Below are 16,769 nucleotides of genomic sequence, written 5' to 3'. Positions count from 1 at the left end.
TGATCTTATCCAAGTATCTGACCTGAGAATGACACCGAGGGGAGGGAGGGAGAGGGTGAGGGAAGGATGAAGGGGGGAAGAGAAGGAGGTGATTTATGAGTAACTTGTCAACTGAGCAGAACAAGGGGAGAAACTCATAACTGTAATTCCCTCACACACCCACATTCAGCACTCTCACATACGTATACACACGTTCAATACGCAGGTACATGCACACAAATGCACTTCCACCCCCTGCTGCACATAAGAGAATATGTGAGCTCTATAATAAAATAACTAATTACTTAAGAAGATGGAGATGTGCTGGGACATAGGACAGGATAATAAAGTCTGCCGAGACACAATGTGTGACACAGCAGTGTGTGCGTGTTAGCTTGCTATATGATTGCTTATCTTGAGATTTATGGGTGGTTAACTGTATTTGTGTGGGTGCACAAGTGCAAATCAACTGCTCCTGTGTAATTCTTGTTTTTTTAATGATTATGTTATGCAGCATTAAGTTTTGTTGAAATCACTTTTCTTGAAACAGGTTTGTTAGAAATTCATTCCAAGGAAACAAAGGACTTTAATCTGGAAGCAGAACACACATATTTTTTCTTTAACATTTTATTTTGCGCAAGCGTGCGTGTGTGTTCACCAGTGAGAAGGAAGGATATATGGGCTAGGCGTTAATTGTGGTTGAGCAGCAGACAATCGATGCTGGCCACGCAGTGACAACCTGATGATAAGATACATGATTCTACCCGTCAGGAGCTTGCTTTCTTTTTTAGTGCTTTTAAATCACATTGATTGGCAGCCAGGAGGAGCGTGCGGTTACACAGTTATTTTAAGCGGCCCCTGGATTTGAATATGTATGAAAACATCTGTTGGCATGCACTGACATCCTACGGCCGGTCTTTATAAGTGTGTGTTATACTGGAATATCCAGTTGTCCATGAATTTGTGGTGTGTGTAGGTCTGCGCACGTGTGAGCACACTTTTCTCAGATTGCTAATGTAATATTGGGAGTGAGTGCATAAGACGTCTGTTCATATACAGTATGTGCATGTGCACATTTGTGCAGTGTGTCTCATATTACTAATATAATATCAGTAGTAGGCTCAGGGAGGTGTGCGTGTTTTGTGAGTATGTGTGCCACAGAAACGGAGAACTCCACATGAATTTAAATCAACGAGCTCGCAGGGTAACCTTTTGTATATCCAATCTGCATCTTTCCACTGCTCGTTATTAAATTATCCCCTAATTGGTCACGCATCAAAGGCAGCTGATGAAAAAGACAATTTCTTGCTTTTAATTGGGCATTTCACGTGTGCTCGGTGTACACCTGTGTGCGTCCGCCTCCGCTCAGTGTGCCTATGCATGTGTGTGAGTGTCTCTGGTGTAATGAGAATAGGACATTAGCAAGGGCTTGGCAGGCGCCGTCGCAATCAGTTCCACTCTTTCCTGAGGAGGGAGATGGGCGGGAGAATTAATCCAGACATTAGCAATCTCAGAAGGAGAAATAGATTGGAGGCAAAACAACATAGAATACAATTTAATCAGTCGCCTTACATAACTTTTAAGGACACATCAGTTCTGGTGTAACATATGGCTGACATGTTTTCTGATCCACTTTGCAATGGTTGCATGTGTCAAGCACGTGTGCCCACGGTGGAAATCACACTCGTATCCTTGGCAGAGTTACAGCAGGCTGGGTTGGCCGAATTACACAAGGCAAAATTTTGTTTCAAGTCATTTCCCTTCCTCCCTCTTTCGGTGTCTTTGCCCAACTTTAGGCGTACCACCAGTGGTGTGTCACGCCAAAATAGCCCAGCTATTGTTGCGCTGAGCAGAGCTGAATAGTGCAGCTCATTGTGTTGTGATGGGAGGCAGGGGAATGAACAGGCCATAAACACTGGCCCTATAGCACCCAGGGGTCGTGCAAAGGTGAAGCCTGACTCCCCAACTGGAGGAGATCCGCTTTTCTCTCTGCTCCCGCTCTCGCTCCTTTCTTTCCGTCTATATCTCTGTGAGTCTTCTCCCTTTTTTATTTCCTCTCTTGGTTCCCCTCCTTTTTGCTCCCTCACCCTTGCGTTTCCCTCTCTCACACTCTCTCTCTGTTAGCTTATTAACGGTCACAGTAAGAGTGTCTGGTTTGCAGACCAGAGCCCCTTGCATTTTTTTCCCCCTCGCTCTCTCACTCCTGCTTCTCTCTCATTCTCCCGCTCTCCATCGCTCTGTTCCCCTGGCTGCTATTATGAGAGGCATTTTATCCTTTGTTCCAGCCCCCATGGTGCATCTGGCCTCAGATATGGGGACGAAGGGGACAGGAAACCAGCGGAGTTTTTGCGATGGGGGGGGTTGTGAGTTGGAGAGTGGGTTCATTGCTGGGAGGTGTACTGCCAGTTTCCACCATACAGGGAAGGAATGATAAGGAGGGAGCAAGCAAGAGAAGGAAACAGATAGAGGGGGGACCGAGAGGGAGGAATGAGAGGCAGAGTCACTGTAGTTGTTCTTTTAGGAGTTGTAATAGTAGCAGCACTTGTCGGGCCACTAGCAGCAGTAGCAGCAATGGTAGGATCAGTACTTCACTGGTACACAGCCTATTTAATCCTTCAAGCAAATAAGTGTCGGTGTCATATTTCTGGGAGGTCGTGCAAAATTAGATCTTTCCTTCGGCTCAACTTTACCAGGAACACATGCCTGACTTTCTCATATGTGAACACCTATTGCCGAAACAACCTCCTTTGTTGCATCAGTGTGTTTTTGAAGGCATCAGGAAGAGGTCCTAAGGTTTCGAAGGGGAGAAATAAAGAAGAAAGACAAGGGGGAGAGAGAGGAATAGACTCAAGGAGACCGCAATAAAAGACAAAAAGAAGGAGGTGAGGAGAAGGGGAGGTCAACAGTTAGCCAGCGCTGGCCTTAGGTTGACCTCATCCTTCTATATAGAACCACGAGAGGAGAGAAGAGTTAAAGGAATGCTCAGGCCTCGTCAACCCTCCTTGCCCTCACTCCCTCACTGCTCCTCCCATATCTCCTCCAACAAAACAGGGTAGCGAGGGAGGAAGGGAGGGGGGTGTTGGTGATAAAACTCCAGACGTTCCCTCATTTGATGGTGCTCTGCCATGTCAGTGCATTCTTGCATTCCTCCCTTCCTCTTTCTGTTTCTCTCTCTCCTCCCAAAAAATTTTCGATTCAACATAGTTTATATTATATTATGACAAATCGAAAACAAAATTGTCAAAGCCTTGAACTCAAAGGCTAACAAGATGCCGGTTTCTTTTTTCTTCATTTTATCTCAAGGAAAGCTCCACTTGCGCCCCTGTCAAAACTTAAACATTTTCTAAAAATGAATTCAGGAAAGCAATTAGGCAGCTAATAATTGTCTTGCTATCTGTCTCCACTACGCACCTCATTTCCCTGCAACTCTGTCTTTAGGAAGTGATACAGGAGAGATAGCAGGCAAAGAAAAAAAAGGGTGAACATGAAAAATGTATAATGAGAAAATGTAAAATATAAAAAAAAAAATAAAATAAAAAATACCTGACAAAAAAAGTGTAATTGTTTGATGGACTGAATAGGAGTTAAACTGATTGACCACTGAGTGTCCTCCTGCTGCTGTTTGCCCTTCCTTTCGTTACTAGACCCCTTGAAAGGCTCCCTTTTCCAGCCTCAGAAGTGCAGCAGGGCTATTGTTTCCTTAAACTTTAGCTAATGCTCCCCTTTTAGAGATGAAATAGAAGTGTCCGGTCAGGCAACAGCAGGAACACATAAATCAAGTCAGAAGCCCCAAAAGCCCTCTCTCCTTGGGGTCATTACAGGTCAAAGGGTCATTTCACAAGGGGTTAGACTGAGCAAGGCCAGAGCGCCGCCTGAGCGAGTGTGTGCGAGGGCGTGAATAGACATGGGAGTGGGAGAGAGATTAAGTGTGTGTTTGTGTGTGTGTATTTTGTACCTGTTGAAAATGGGTGAGCAGATTTAAATATGACTGATGATGTGTGTGCACACAATAAATGGTCTGGCCGTGTCCTTTTATTGGAGGTCACGGGGTACAGGGGTTGGTCCAGGGCGATATGTACCAAATCCTGCTTCTGTGAAAACGCACACACATACGTAGACATAAAAAACAAAAAAGCTCTTGCTGTCACAGAGTAACACATGGTCACCTGTCTTACCATAGTATCGCCAAAAACAATGCCTCGCACCAGTGGCAACATGACATGTTTCTGTCAGCAACACTTGCCACACTGCTGCGCACAGAGCCAAGTGTGTTAAACAGTCAGCAATCTCAGCTCCTCGTGAGGTGGAACGTCTCCAACAAAGCGAGATGGGTCGACATGTTTCAAACAGGCAGAGAGAAAATCCTGGTTAAGCCTCACCCCACAAAGACCCCAGTGTTTAGGTCGATGCGACTGTGTATACACTGGGGCTGTGCAAGTTTGCACAAGTTGTGGAGTTTTGCGTTTTTAAAGACAACTGCCTCGGTTGTTAAGGTTATTAAGATGTGACTTTCACTGTGGCTCTACAAGGGCTTTTCCAGAGCTCAGGGTTACTTAGGGGAGAATAATTTCTCCATATCACTGTTATGTTTAGAAAAGGCTGATTTGGCAATGTGCTTGTTTTTCAACTGTGTGCCAAAATTCTCTTTGTAAGCGATTTTGATGGCCTTTTTTTTTTTTTTTCTCTTTTTCTTCCTCGTCCTCACCCCCTTCCTGCTCCTCTTTCATTTCTTCAGGTTCATTAACGCCCGGAGGAGAATAGTCCAGCCCATGATTGACCAGTCAAACCGTGCAGGCAAGTCTCCTATAGTTTCTGTATTCAAGTCGCGCAGGCAAAAATCATCCACACTCCATGCACTCGGAGGCCTCTCAGCTGGTAAATACAGGACTGATCCCCGCTATCCTGGAATGTCCAAAACCTCTGGGGGGTGTCCCCTTCATTATATTAACGTTACAACATTAACAACAACCATTAATCAACTTTGATGTGCCACTATTTATTAATTACGAGTTATAATAATTCGAAAATGAGTTAACGATGACTGGACTTATTTTCCATAGCCTATAAAACAAAACTTGCTGTGTTCTCAGTAAGGTTTGCTCTTAACCCCTTCCTCCCCCTCTTTGCCAACCAGGCAAAGAAAAAAAAAAAAACACTCAGCCCTTCCTCTCTGGCTCAAACCAAAACATAAAGAGGGCTACACCCGTTACTTTTTTTGAGTGACCGTTGTTTGGCTTTTTGGCTCCAGACCTGTTTTTACCCACCCCCCTCGCACTCCTTTAAACTCCCCACCTCAACCCTATTTGAGGCTGTTTCAGGGAGTGAGGGGAGCGAGGGAGCGGTTCCCCTGGCGCATGGCTTGGTTTGGACTGCCGTAAACTTTATTACCTGTAATAGGGGTCAGAGGTCAGGGTGGCATTAGGGGCGCAGTAAAGTTCAAAGGCATTCAGTGGGGCTGAGTTCTTGCTTTTGCTTCACTGACCCCCAAACAGCCTAAATCGAAGGTAAGTGGATTTCTATGAGAGCAGAACAATGGAGGCGAGCAAAAAATAGGAACCCTATCAGGTTTCACTTATCGCTGCTGCTCAGTTATAGGCAGCATTTATTAGATAAAGCATTTAGGTAGGAGCAGATTCTGAGGCCAGTCAGCAAGAATGACTTACTGTTGTCGCAAATGGAGACCAATTAGAGATCTGGCCTGGAGTTCATTCTGCTCTTTTGATCATATATATATGATGGAATATAATCATATCAGTGTTTAGTGCAGAGATTGTTCTAAATAAGAAGTCATGCTAATTATTCATTAGTGGTAGGAATTTGGTTTCAGTACCTTTGGAAACGGTGTTAGGGGTTAGGGTTAGCAAATGAAAATGTGTAAACTCTGAACAGCCAATATTCTTTTGGAGTTTGTTAAAAATGCTGTGCTTTTCCTGAGAGAGAAACAGAGAGAGAGGAAATTAACTGTATCAATGCCACCTCTGAAACCTCGCTCATTGGTAGGCCAGTCGCACCATGCCACCAAACACACAGAACGTGATTTCAAACTCCAGCTGAGATCCATGAGTTTCTAAAGATACGCATATGTCGGTGAAGTGTTTTTGCAATGTGTATGAAATCATGCACAAAACGTCTAGAGCATTTACATTTGATTGAAAGGTGCAGCCACAAAAATCAGTGTAGGGTTTTAATATCTCACGCACCATTTTTACTGTTTCACTGTTGTATCAATGATGCAATGAAACGATTTTAACAGCCTAAATGAAACAAAAACTTTATGGAAAAAAAGTCATTGTGTAAAGACAGAGATCATCTCATCCAGATGGCTCACGTCTCATTTTAAAACAAAGTCCTTGTGTGTCTTAAGTGTACCTTGGTGTGTGTTGAAGTCTCTTAGTCCGATCCCTATTAGAGCATTTAGATGTATTAAAGTCCACCAAGGGCTTACAGTGCAGAGCGGGCTGCAGGGACACGGAGTAGAATGACGTTGAGAGACAACGGCGGCTCCCTGTGCGTGCACTGGCCAACAGATGATCCCGCTTCGGCCACTGAGCCTTAATTAAAAGCACTAATTGACCACTCCATCCCCTCCCTCCAATCCCCCTCCCCCTCACCCCCCACCCCCTCTCTCTTTCTCCTCCTCCATCCACAGTAAGTCAAGGAGCTCCCTACAATCCAGATGGCCAGCCGATGGGGGGCTTCGTCATGGACGGCCAGCAGCACATGGGAATCAGACCACCTGGTAAGGCTTTCTCTGCGTGTCTGTCCCTTTCTTTCCTGCTTCACTCATCCTAATTTGCTCTTGTCTTTGCTCACTGTTGTTTGCTCATTTTCACACCTTTGTCCTCCTTTTTCCACTCTTGCCTGATCAGGCCTCGTGCAGTTTCACTCCTGTCTCATCTCTTCCATCTTTTCCCTCCTGCACTTTTTCTCACCTGTCTCGTCTTTTAACAGTAACCAAGGTCCTGGTCTGTTTCATACTGCTTCTTCCATAAGTACGGCTCATTCTTGTCCTTTCTCACACACAAGTACTTTGTGGAAGCTATATGGTCACTGTGTGGTGATTTAAGTGTAAACTGTGCAGCTTGTGCACCCTCAACACAGCGATAAAGACACAGCATAGGCACATGTAATGTACACACACACGGATAGATACACACATACAACCAGAACAGGTGTGGTCAATCACATTACACACCGTCTCCTTCCTCACTCCCTCACACTCAGTCCCTCTCTCTCACGCCATCAGGTCTAATCCCAGAGTTTGTCCTTAAGCTCCTCTCCTCCTCCTCTATCCCCTGTTTTCTTGGATTCTCTCAAGTCTCTAACCCTATCTCACCCTCCACTCAAAGTCAGCAGGTTTGGATAAACTGCCAGGCGACTAAACCCACCCTGCATCACCCCCTCACCCCTTCTCACTCCTACAAAACTCCTTTTTCCACCAGTCAGTATGCTCTTCTGCAATGCTGTATGACTTATGCTCAGAGTTGCACCATTTCTGGTATTTACCTCAGTGCAAACACTCCTGCTTACCCTTCCCTAGGTTTAAATTTTTTTTTCTCTAATAAATTGCCATTTAAGTAACTGTAGTGGTTACATTGTGGAGACCCACAAAACCTTTTTACTTCAGTTTTGCATTTGAACTCTCTCCCCTCCATGTCTCTCAGGACCGATGGGCGGAATGGGCATGAACATGGGCATGGAAGGTCAGTGGCACTACATGTAGCCCCGCCCACGTCTAACCAATCGCAACACAAAGGGGGATGTAAGTACAAAGTTACACACACTGGTTTGCACTCACACATTTATTTATTTTTCCAGGTGAACAGAGGCACATTTATAACATTTTGTACAGGCGTCTTACACTCTGATTTACTGAACATCAAGTACGGATCTGCTGTTAAATTGCAATTTAGTGTGTTTGTTTAAAAAAACATATATCTTTGGCGTTTTGTACCAATGCACTTTTACAAATGTACGTGTATATGTCTATTCTCCGAACCAGTATGTTCAGGAAATATTCTTTTGTACTTTTTACCTCTGTGTTTTAAAGGAGGATTTTATTGCAGACTTTTGTTCTTGCCAGGCTGATTTTTTTTTTCTCTTACTCTCTCTAACTCTCCCACCCTCTGTGTGGTGATAAGAGCCTTTGATCACAACCTTGTAACTTTGTGTATGAAATGTGTGTGTGTGCAGCTCTCTCACATTTCCAGTAGCTACAGGACTAAACATCCTCCATATCAGTGAGAGAGGAAAGAAGAGAATGTTTTTCAGGATTAAAAAAAAGAAGAGAGAAAGATAGCGGAAAAGGGAGAGGAGAAAACAGACAGTTTAGGCTCAAGTTCACATGCGCATATTCGATATACAAATGATAATCAGTGATATGAAGGCGGTTTGAATGTCTGAGTACGTATAAACTGAAAATTAATTACACACATATTTCTATGGAAGTACACTTGGCTTGTGTGTGTGCCAACAAGAAAGAAGGCGAATGGGGCAAAAAGGGGGGAGAGGAGTGATGAGAAGGAAAGGAGGCAGGGATGGGGTGGAGGGGGGCGAGACCAAGGAAGGGGGGGGGGGCAGGTATGACGTTACCATGGCAACAGACTGATTGGCAAAAATGTAAGCAGTCGTTGCTGGTGCAAGGAGAAGGAGAGAGAGGAGTGAGCGCCCCTTAAGTGTCATAAATCTGCCGGGTTGCTGTTGATGCATGAGCCACATTAATACACACACTAACCAGCTAGAGGAGTCCCCCCGTCCCCTGCCCCCTCCCCCTAACCCCACCTTTTCCCTCTCTCCCTCTCTGTCTACCTCATCCTTACTCTGTGTCTCTCCTTCTTTGTGGTCTCTCTCACTGTCTGTATCTCTTTCACAAATACCTTTTTTTCTGTTTCTCTTTAATTCTCTCCCCCCCCTGCTCTCACCCTCTCTCTCTCTCTCTCTCTCTCTCTTACTCGCTCCCTCCCTCACTCGCCCGAGGGCCAAATAGACTCCCACATAATTCTGGATGTATAGAGGCTTGGTGTTGTCACAGTGAAGAGTGTGTATAAAGTGGCTCAAGGTCCAATCTATCTGAAACATCATTGTTGAGTTTTTTTTGTTGGGTGTTTGTGTGTGCGTGAGTGTGAGCATGTGCATGTCCGTCTCTCTATACCAGAGACAAACATTCATACATGAAATATATGAATTTGTCCATGTGTGGTTGTGTGCACGAGTACAAACGCGTGGGTCTGTATAAGTGCGAATGTGTGTGTGCGTATGCGCACATGTGTGTATGGTAATAGGATTACTCCTGGCACAGGGAGGGGACACAAACTAGTGCAAAATGGAGGACGTAGCCAGCAGGGTATGGAGCTTAGCTGGGCCTAATTGACTAGATCCAAATTAAATATGCCATCACCAGAGGTGTGACCAATGGATTTGACTTATTCGGTTTACAAAAATAGAGACCATTAACCCTCCACAGAATGCGCGTGCATGCATGTTCATGCCATGATGAAAATATGCCGTCCTTGTTTCCGTCACAAATGTCGACCAACGACCAAAACAAAAACAGAAAAATCTCACATCGAATGGCATCTTTCAGGTTTGAAATGCAGGGAGACATGGTAATAGAAAGCCTGCGCTTTCAAAATGAGGCTTGTGTGTGCGTCTGTGTTTATGTGAGGGGGTGTGTAAACATGAGGGCTGGTTCGCCGTGTCCAAGCAGCCTCTTTCCAGCAGCTGCTAGCCTTCCCAGCAGACCTTGCTTTAAACAGCCTCAATTTGCCTGCTGAATCTCGTAATTGGGCCACCAGAGGAATCCTCTGCAAGACGGGCGAAGCGCAGAGAAGACGAGTAGACAGAGGAAGAGAGGAGAGAAAAAAAAAAAAGACAGAGAGGAGTAGATATCAAGAGGGAGGGGTGAATGAAGTGATGGCTAGCGAGAAAAGAGTAAATGACAAAGAGGGAGAAAGAAGGGAGACAGGCCAAAAAAGCTGGGAGAGACACGCTGACAGAAAAATGTGTACTCTTCCTCATAAATAATTGTTTCTCTACAGTTTCATCTGTAAGCCAATGCTAGCTGCTAGCTTGTCTCCGTCAAATTGCTACGTTCCTTTCTAGGTCAATTAAATGTAAGTGATGTGTTATATTCTTTCATGACCAATTAAATTAATAGGTTATTACGGGAGAGGGGAAACGGTTAGCTTATTTGATTAAGAGAGCACAGGTTCATTATATTTTATAAGCAATTTTCATTAGTAGAGTTGAGGTTTTGTTACCGCGGGGCTAAATTGAGCGGTTATTGTGCTGGGGAGTGCTGAGCCTTGATTCAGAAGGTGTGCCTAGCAGTCACACTGCAACATTAGTTAAAACTAAAGCCAATTAGTCCTGCTTAGTGAAGAGCGTTATGCTTTCCACCCAATGATGATTACAGAGCTTATATCCCCTTGCGAAACAATACACCTGTCAGCAGAGATGAAGCCCAGCAAATGAAGCAGAAGTGAGCTGAGCCTTTGATAGAGACGAAAATGACTCTCGGCTGACCCTTACCCCCTTTCTCTTCTTCCTATTCCCTGCTTTCCCTCTTCCACAAAATTAGCCAGGGGTGGCCCATGAATACTGTAATTTTCAGTTTCAGGACAATAGTTTATCACAGGGTGGAAGAATTAATTATGGCACAGAGCGTATGGAATTTTTTCTGGCCCTCTCTGCTCAGAGCTTTCCCCAAAATGTCGGGCAGAACGCTTGAATGAACGCTGTCTGTAACCCCTTTGCTGCCAGCCTCGGCTGGAGACCCTTTGTCCCAGGATTCATTGCTCCAATCATTAAGCACAAATTTGTTAACCTTCTGCTGAGGGGTCAAGATTTCCCCTCACCCCCTACCCACCTCTACTCATCCTCCCGCCAACGCCCCCCACCCTCAACTTCTCTTTCTGGTGGATGAACTTTTACTATTAACGAACATTGGAAAAAATCCCAATGGGGATTTTGTGCCCCTTTGTATTGTCCATGTGAATGTGTGTCCCTGTTGATTTGGTCCCTCTGGAATCCCCCTTGGAGTCTAAGAAAGAGGCCTGCAGCTCAATGTATTGATTGGCTTATTAAGTGAAAAACCATATTAGCAATGTGTGCTCTTTCAAGCGCGCATAGCATTTATTACAACCTTGTCGCTCTTGTCCTCTGCGAGAGCGACAAGTAACTTAGTAACAATTAACAAAATAGCAATTTAACAGATTCTTGATTGACTGTTTTTATTTCGGGATGTCATTATGTTGCTGTAAACTGGGGTAGTCACTGAATAGTCTTCAGAAAAGCTTCTGTAATTTTCAGAAACATCTAAAAACAAAAAAACAGTAAAATTATATGCAAATTTAGTGGATCGTTGCTTCAAACGTAAGCATTGTCTTAAAAGCACATGTAAGCTTAGCTTGTTGCAGTGTCACGGGTTATATTTCACAATATAAAGGCCATAGGTTTGATACTAGCAGGGTCTGAAACCTATGTGACCCCTACCTGTGAAGGCATTGAGAACATGCTAATTGAAGCTAACTTAACTTAGATAATAGCTCTTTTCTGAAACAAGGAGAAGAGGGGAATGACAAACAAGGGTCTTTGCACTCACTCATCCATTGTCTTTCATCCTGCTGCACCTCCTTGTCCTTTTCCCTGCCGTCCTTTGTGTCGTCGGCTTTGGCTCTCTTGTGTGTGGTGAGCACATGGATGGGCCCTGGGCACTCTCAGGTGACAAGCAAATTTTGACCTTCCACCTTCAGAGATGGGTGGAGGCTATTGTTGGGTTTAAAGAGAGGTATACAGGGAAAGAAGAGAGCGATGATAGATTACTTAATTTTTTCATTGAATCAGGAGAGTTGACGGCATGCACAGGTTGCATCGCACAAAACTAGATGGATAAACACAACTTTTAGATTCAAGGTTATCTCATCAGTGCTTCCCTTTGCCCTTAATACTTAGATCCGTACTAATGTAGTCTGTCTGACTGTAAATAATCAAAGGCTAAGTTTAAGTTTCCTTGTAGTCCAGTTAATTAGATTATCCAGGAAATGTTAAGAAGTGGACCTCAGTATCACTTCAAGTTGATCATGTGTGTTTGGTCTCCGAGTCATCTCCTACTGTTAAAGTAGCATTACCGAGGGTGAAGGATTAACTCACTTAACTCTCCATAGCCTTCTCTGTCTCTCAGACATTGACACAGTCTTATTGTAAAGCCAGGTTACAGTTTGCATTTCTTCCTGGATTAACACATTTTCCTTACTACATTGCCCTTATCAGCACGTCCACCAAAGTTCATGCACTGTTGCTCTGAAACTGTAACATGAGAGTCTGCTTTCTTGGGGGTAGTGTGAGCTATTGTTGCATTTAATGAATGATTTATGATATCTAGCTCATTCAATACCTCCCTTTTGCAGTTAAATGTTTTCTGCCCCTGTGCTGGAGACTAGATGCAAACTTACTAAAGCTCAAAAACATTTGCATCACTTTACACAGTTTTGTACAGAAAATGTACATTTTTCGTTACTGTCAGATGAGGCCTTCTCTGCACACCAACTCACATCACTTGACTTCATCAATGAACCATTTCGATCTTTTCTTTCCTCAGAACTGCAGGGCAAACCAGGGGATCACAAGTCTCAGAGAGGCCCTGATGACAACAACAACCAACAGCAACCTCTCTGTCAACCTGCAAAGCCCAACAACATTTTATTCAGCTGATATCTGCACCAGGGAAACCTCCCATGGCTGCCTCCAATCCTTCTCTATGTATGCAGTGATGGTGATGCACAGAAGATCAAACCTCATCTGACCAAGATGTGACCCCCTGTCCGGACAGAACCCTGCCTCTTCTCTGGTGGGCACCAGACTTTACCCCCTTGCTGCCCACAAGTTTCACATGGATTCCTCCATTGAAAGTGATTGCGATTCTGAGAACAGATGACACACGAGAGACACATTGGGTCCTCCGCCTGTACCTTTGACAAATGTGGCACTTGGTGATATTTTCTAGACCCTTTGGCAAAAACAAGAGACTTCCTGTGAAGAGCACTCCACTCTTTGGGACGATTGAATTGGACCAAGGAAAAGCCAATGTCTGTATCTGACAGGACACTGACAAAGCAACAGAGGTGCCCTTTAAAAAATGTAGAGGATTGAAACATGGAACGAGGGAAGGCAAGAGAAAAGAAATTAAAAGTATAACTATATCAAATCCTAGTTTGGGATGCGAGTGGAGAAAGAAAATATACTGTATACTGTTGTAAAATTACGCTGGACTCTCACAAGAACTGGGAATTTAAGTATTGTAAATGCTATTGTATTGTTCTGCATATTATGTTGTTTCTAATAGATTTTTTTAAAAAAAAGGATGTGAACTTTTTTCTGTTTTTTTTTTTTTTTTTTTTTTTTCTCTGGTTTCTTTCCACACTATGTGTGTGCTGTCTCTCCATCGAATTTGACCTCCTGCCCCCTCCCGCCATTAAATCACGATGCATTTTTAAAAGAAAAAAAAAAGTGAATAAACAGACGAGTCGAGCAGTCTGTCATTTCTCGCAAGCCTTTCTTTGGATGGTAAGAAAGAGTGTGATGGCCATACAGATGTCCTGTTTTTCTCTTCTTTTTTTTGTTACATACAGTTCACACAGCCCATCCACATCCACACAGGGTGCAGCTAAGTGTATTACTGTTGTGTCTTCACCTTCTAACTCTAAATCTGGTGATTTAAAAAAAAAAAAAAAATTATATTTTCATATCAGCTGATTATATGTTTGTCTACTGGCGCAGAGTTGAATTCACATAGAAAGTTTTTTGACTACTTGGGGACTAAAAACTCTTACAACTCAGCAGACTAACTCAAAATACAATATAAGTTTTTGAGAAACTAATATTTTGGATGTAAACAGTTTTTAATCCAGTTGCCACCGTCCAATTCATCATTGAATCTATTTTCTACACTTTTCAAATGAGGATAGACACATAATGTAGGTGTCAACGTGGCTAACTTCATGGCAGGCTAACAAACACGATGCCGAAATTAGGTAAATTCTCACAAACAATCTAAAAAAAAAAAAAATCTTTGTGGATGGGAAACTACAAGTGTGTCTCCCACCAGCATGTCATTTCCTGTTTTTCTCTGTGTGTCTATGATTGAGGGCCTCTGAAAGTCTATTCCAGTGTCCTATTGATGTGTTTTATGTCACAAGGCCAAGCCCTCCCAAAGGATTCTCCTCCCTTCAGTGTTTGATGGGGCCTGATAACAGGGAGAAGCAGAGGCTATGGGAAAACACCATTTATACCACAGTCCATTTTGATTTAACCAGATGATGTAATGCTGATCAACAGACAGGAGAGAATGTAAAAGTCACAATGTGTGTGTGTGTGTGCGTATGTATGGCAGTGTGTGTGTGAGGGGGTACGTGTGTGTACATCCTTGTGTGGGTTATCAATGCATCCATTATCCATTGCTTCAAAAACATGTATAACGCACATCTTTAAGATTCCTTTGAAGACAAGTCATGTTTCTTATGCTTTTACTTTGAAGGGTATATATGTGCATCTGTGTTGTAAATAAATACTTTTTGTTCAAGTAACAGAATCAGAACTAGTCTCACATTATCTTCCTATATGCAGACATGAGATATTAAAACAGACACGATACTAGTTGTTAAATAGTTTTAACCCGATGTTGTGCAGGTAATTTTAGGCGCAAACAAGTTTATGTCAACAAATAGCCACTGTGCGAAACAGAGGTCCGTTTCTCCACTTAAAGGAACATGCACTTAAGTCAAACCTTCCTCCCGCTGCTGTGGATAATGTGGAGCTAATGCATGCGTTCTGCAGTAATTTTCTCACACACGGAGAGGGCAGGCGAGGAAAGATGGGCTTGGCCAGAAAGCGAATTATCCTTCGTTTAGCATTAAAATTCATTTAGGTAAAATTGTTAGGAACATGTAAATGGGAAGATTAGTTCTCCCTCACGCCTTGTTGCCCGCAGTCAAAGGGCTCCACTTTGCAGCCCGGCGCTCCGCAGCCTGATGTAGTCTCCGGGATACACCGCTTCTGGAGGCAGCGGCGGAGCCGAGCGAGGGGAGGACGCCGAGCCACTTTTGTTTAATTGATACATTTCGGAGGAGCAGCCCTGAATCCCCAAGTCAGTGTCTTGTTTTTTTTGTTTTTTTTTTGGGGGGGGTGTTTTTTTTTTTTTTTTTTTGGAGGGGCGGGGGGTGTTTTGTGATTTGTTTTGTTTTTACAAAACTGCGAACAAGAGAGTATCTGTTTCATCCATAACAATATGCGCGTATAAATCAATACTCTCCCCTTTCTCCCCCTCTATCTCTCCTCTGCGCAGCTATTGTGTTTTTACTGCCTCTGCCGAATTCAATGATATTTACACTAAAGAAGAAAAAGACGGAATAAAGACACGCTCTTAAAAAACCCAGGCGACGTTTTAATTGCTTCGCCTCTCCACCATGGCTGGAAAATCCGAGGCTGTGAAATGTGAATTCCTGAGCCAGTGGCCGCTGGGAGCTGTGGAGACAGAGGAGAAAGCCCATACTTGACTGCCCTCTTTAGGGAGGCTTGGTAACTGTCCGGGGAAGGGGCGTTTGGAGATGGCGCACAGCCCTCGACCCATCCTTTTACGCACGGACGCAAAGCTCACAAACGCTCGTTGGAAAGTGAAGTGTAAAAATTGGGACGGGATAGCAGGGCTGTGTCGCTGAGCACCACAAATAAATTAAATAAATAAATAAAAACTAAAAGAAAAGTGATTTTTACATCTTCCTTCAGATTTTTCTTAACCGATACGATTTTCTCTAAATTATTAAAACAGATTTATGAGTTCGTTGCTTTTACTATAGTGTCATTTCAGGGAATTTGTTCAGTCAGATGCTAAAAATAAAACGTAAGTCACTTCTGGCCATGAGTCAAAAAAACAAAAAAAAAACAAAAAAAAAAACAAGTAAGCAAACAAAAAAACAACCAACACTGAAGTTAATTAATACCAACCGTTTTAAATTATTAATCCCAACGCAAAGTACTTTCTAATGATGAGCATTGATTATGTGCATTATTTATATTCTAATGCAGCTTTTAATTATGAGCAGCAGTGTACCCAAAACTGTGTTTTGTTTGATCGGGCGTGAAAAATGGCCACATGATTGTTATTTTTCACGTTTAGGTGCATTGTGGTCACAGCTGACCTACATCTCAAACCTCTGAAATAGGGATATAAATCGTTTTGTTTTGTTTTGTTTTCTTTTTAAGGCTGCATGTTTTAAATCTGCCTTTACGCACAAACCTCCATGAAGTCTCACTTGTCCCAATTTCAAAAACTGAAAGTCAAAATGTGATGTGAAGTATGACGCTGGTAGGCCTGTAGCTGCTCAACCCCGTCTTACACACGCACCCTGACCGCGGAGTGAACTGTCAGAATAATGAATGGAGCAGAAATGTGTTCCAGAGCAGTGGAGGTGCCCGGACAGGCCTGTCTTCCTACCACAACAACGCAGATATTTATGCGTCTTTATAGTTGAGGCAGAGATCTTGGACAAGTAACCGTGCGCCTCGTGTTCTCACTACAAACCATGACAAATCTCGTCTGCAATAACGCGTGCGAGCTTATTAATTCAAAGCAGAGATTTGTCACTGGCTGCTGAACGCCGCGGCCTCTTCATCAAACTGTTCCTCTGTGTGTTTTCAGCGGACATTTCAGGTGGAACTCATTTTATTATTATTTTTTTTCATTCCGAAGCGTGTGCGCATTGTTTGTAACCAGCCATTCATCCAGATGTTATATT

General features: G+C 43.4%; 1 protein-coding gene across 3 annotated transcripts in view; it reads left to right on the top strand.

Annotated features, from left to right (window-relative positions):
- Window positions 1-14,079, top strand: part of meis1b (Meis homeobox 1 b) — a 78,802-nt gene extending 64,723 nt beyond the window's left edge. For all 3 annotated transcript variants that reach the window (XM_029520573.1, XM_029520575.1, XM_029520576.1), the window contains 4 exons: window positions 4,715-4,773; window positions 6,629-6,718; window positions 7,644-7,741; window positions 12,578-14,079. In XM_029520573.1, the coding sequence (XP_029376433.1) occupies window positions 4,715-4,773; window positions 6,629-6,718; window positions 7,644-7,702 (208 nt within the window). In that variant the 3' untranslated portion in view covers window positions 7,703-7,741; window positions 12,578-14,079. The remainder of the gene's footprint in view (window positions 1-4,714; window positions 4,774-6,628; window positions 6,719-7,643; window positions 7,742-12,577) is intronic.
- The last annotated feature ends 2,690 nt before the right edge of the window (window positions 14,080-16,769 follow it).

The sequence above is a fragment of the Echeneis naucrates genome, chromosome 15 (assembly GCF_900963305.1).
Source record: "Echeneis naucrates chromosome 15, fEcheNa1.1, whole genome shotgun sequence".
NCBI lineage: Eukaryota > Metazoa > Chordata > Actinopteri > Carangiformes > Echeneidae > Echeneis > Echeneis naucrates.
The sequence above is the reverse complement of the archived record's forward strand: the minus strand, read 5'-3'. Positions and strand labels throughout refer to the sequence as shown.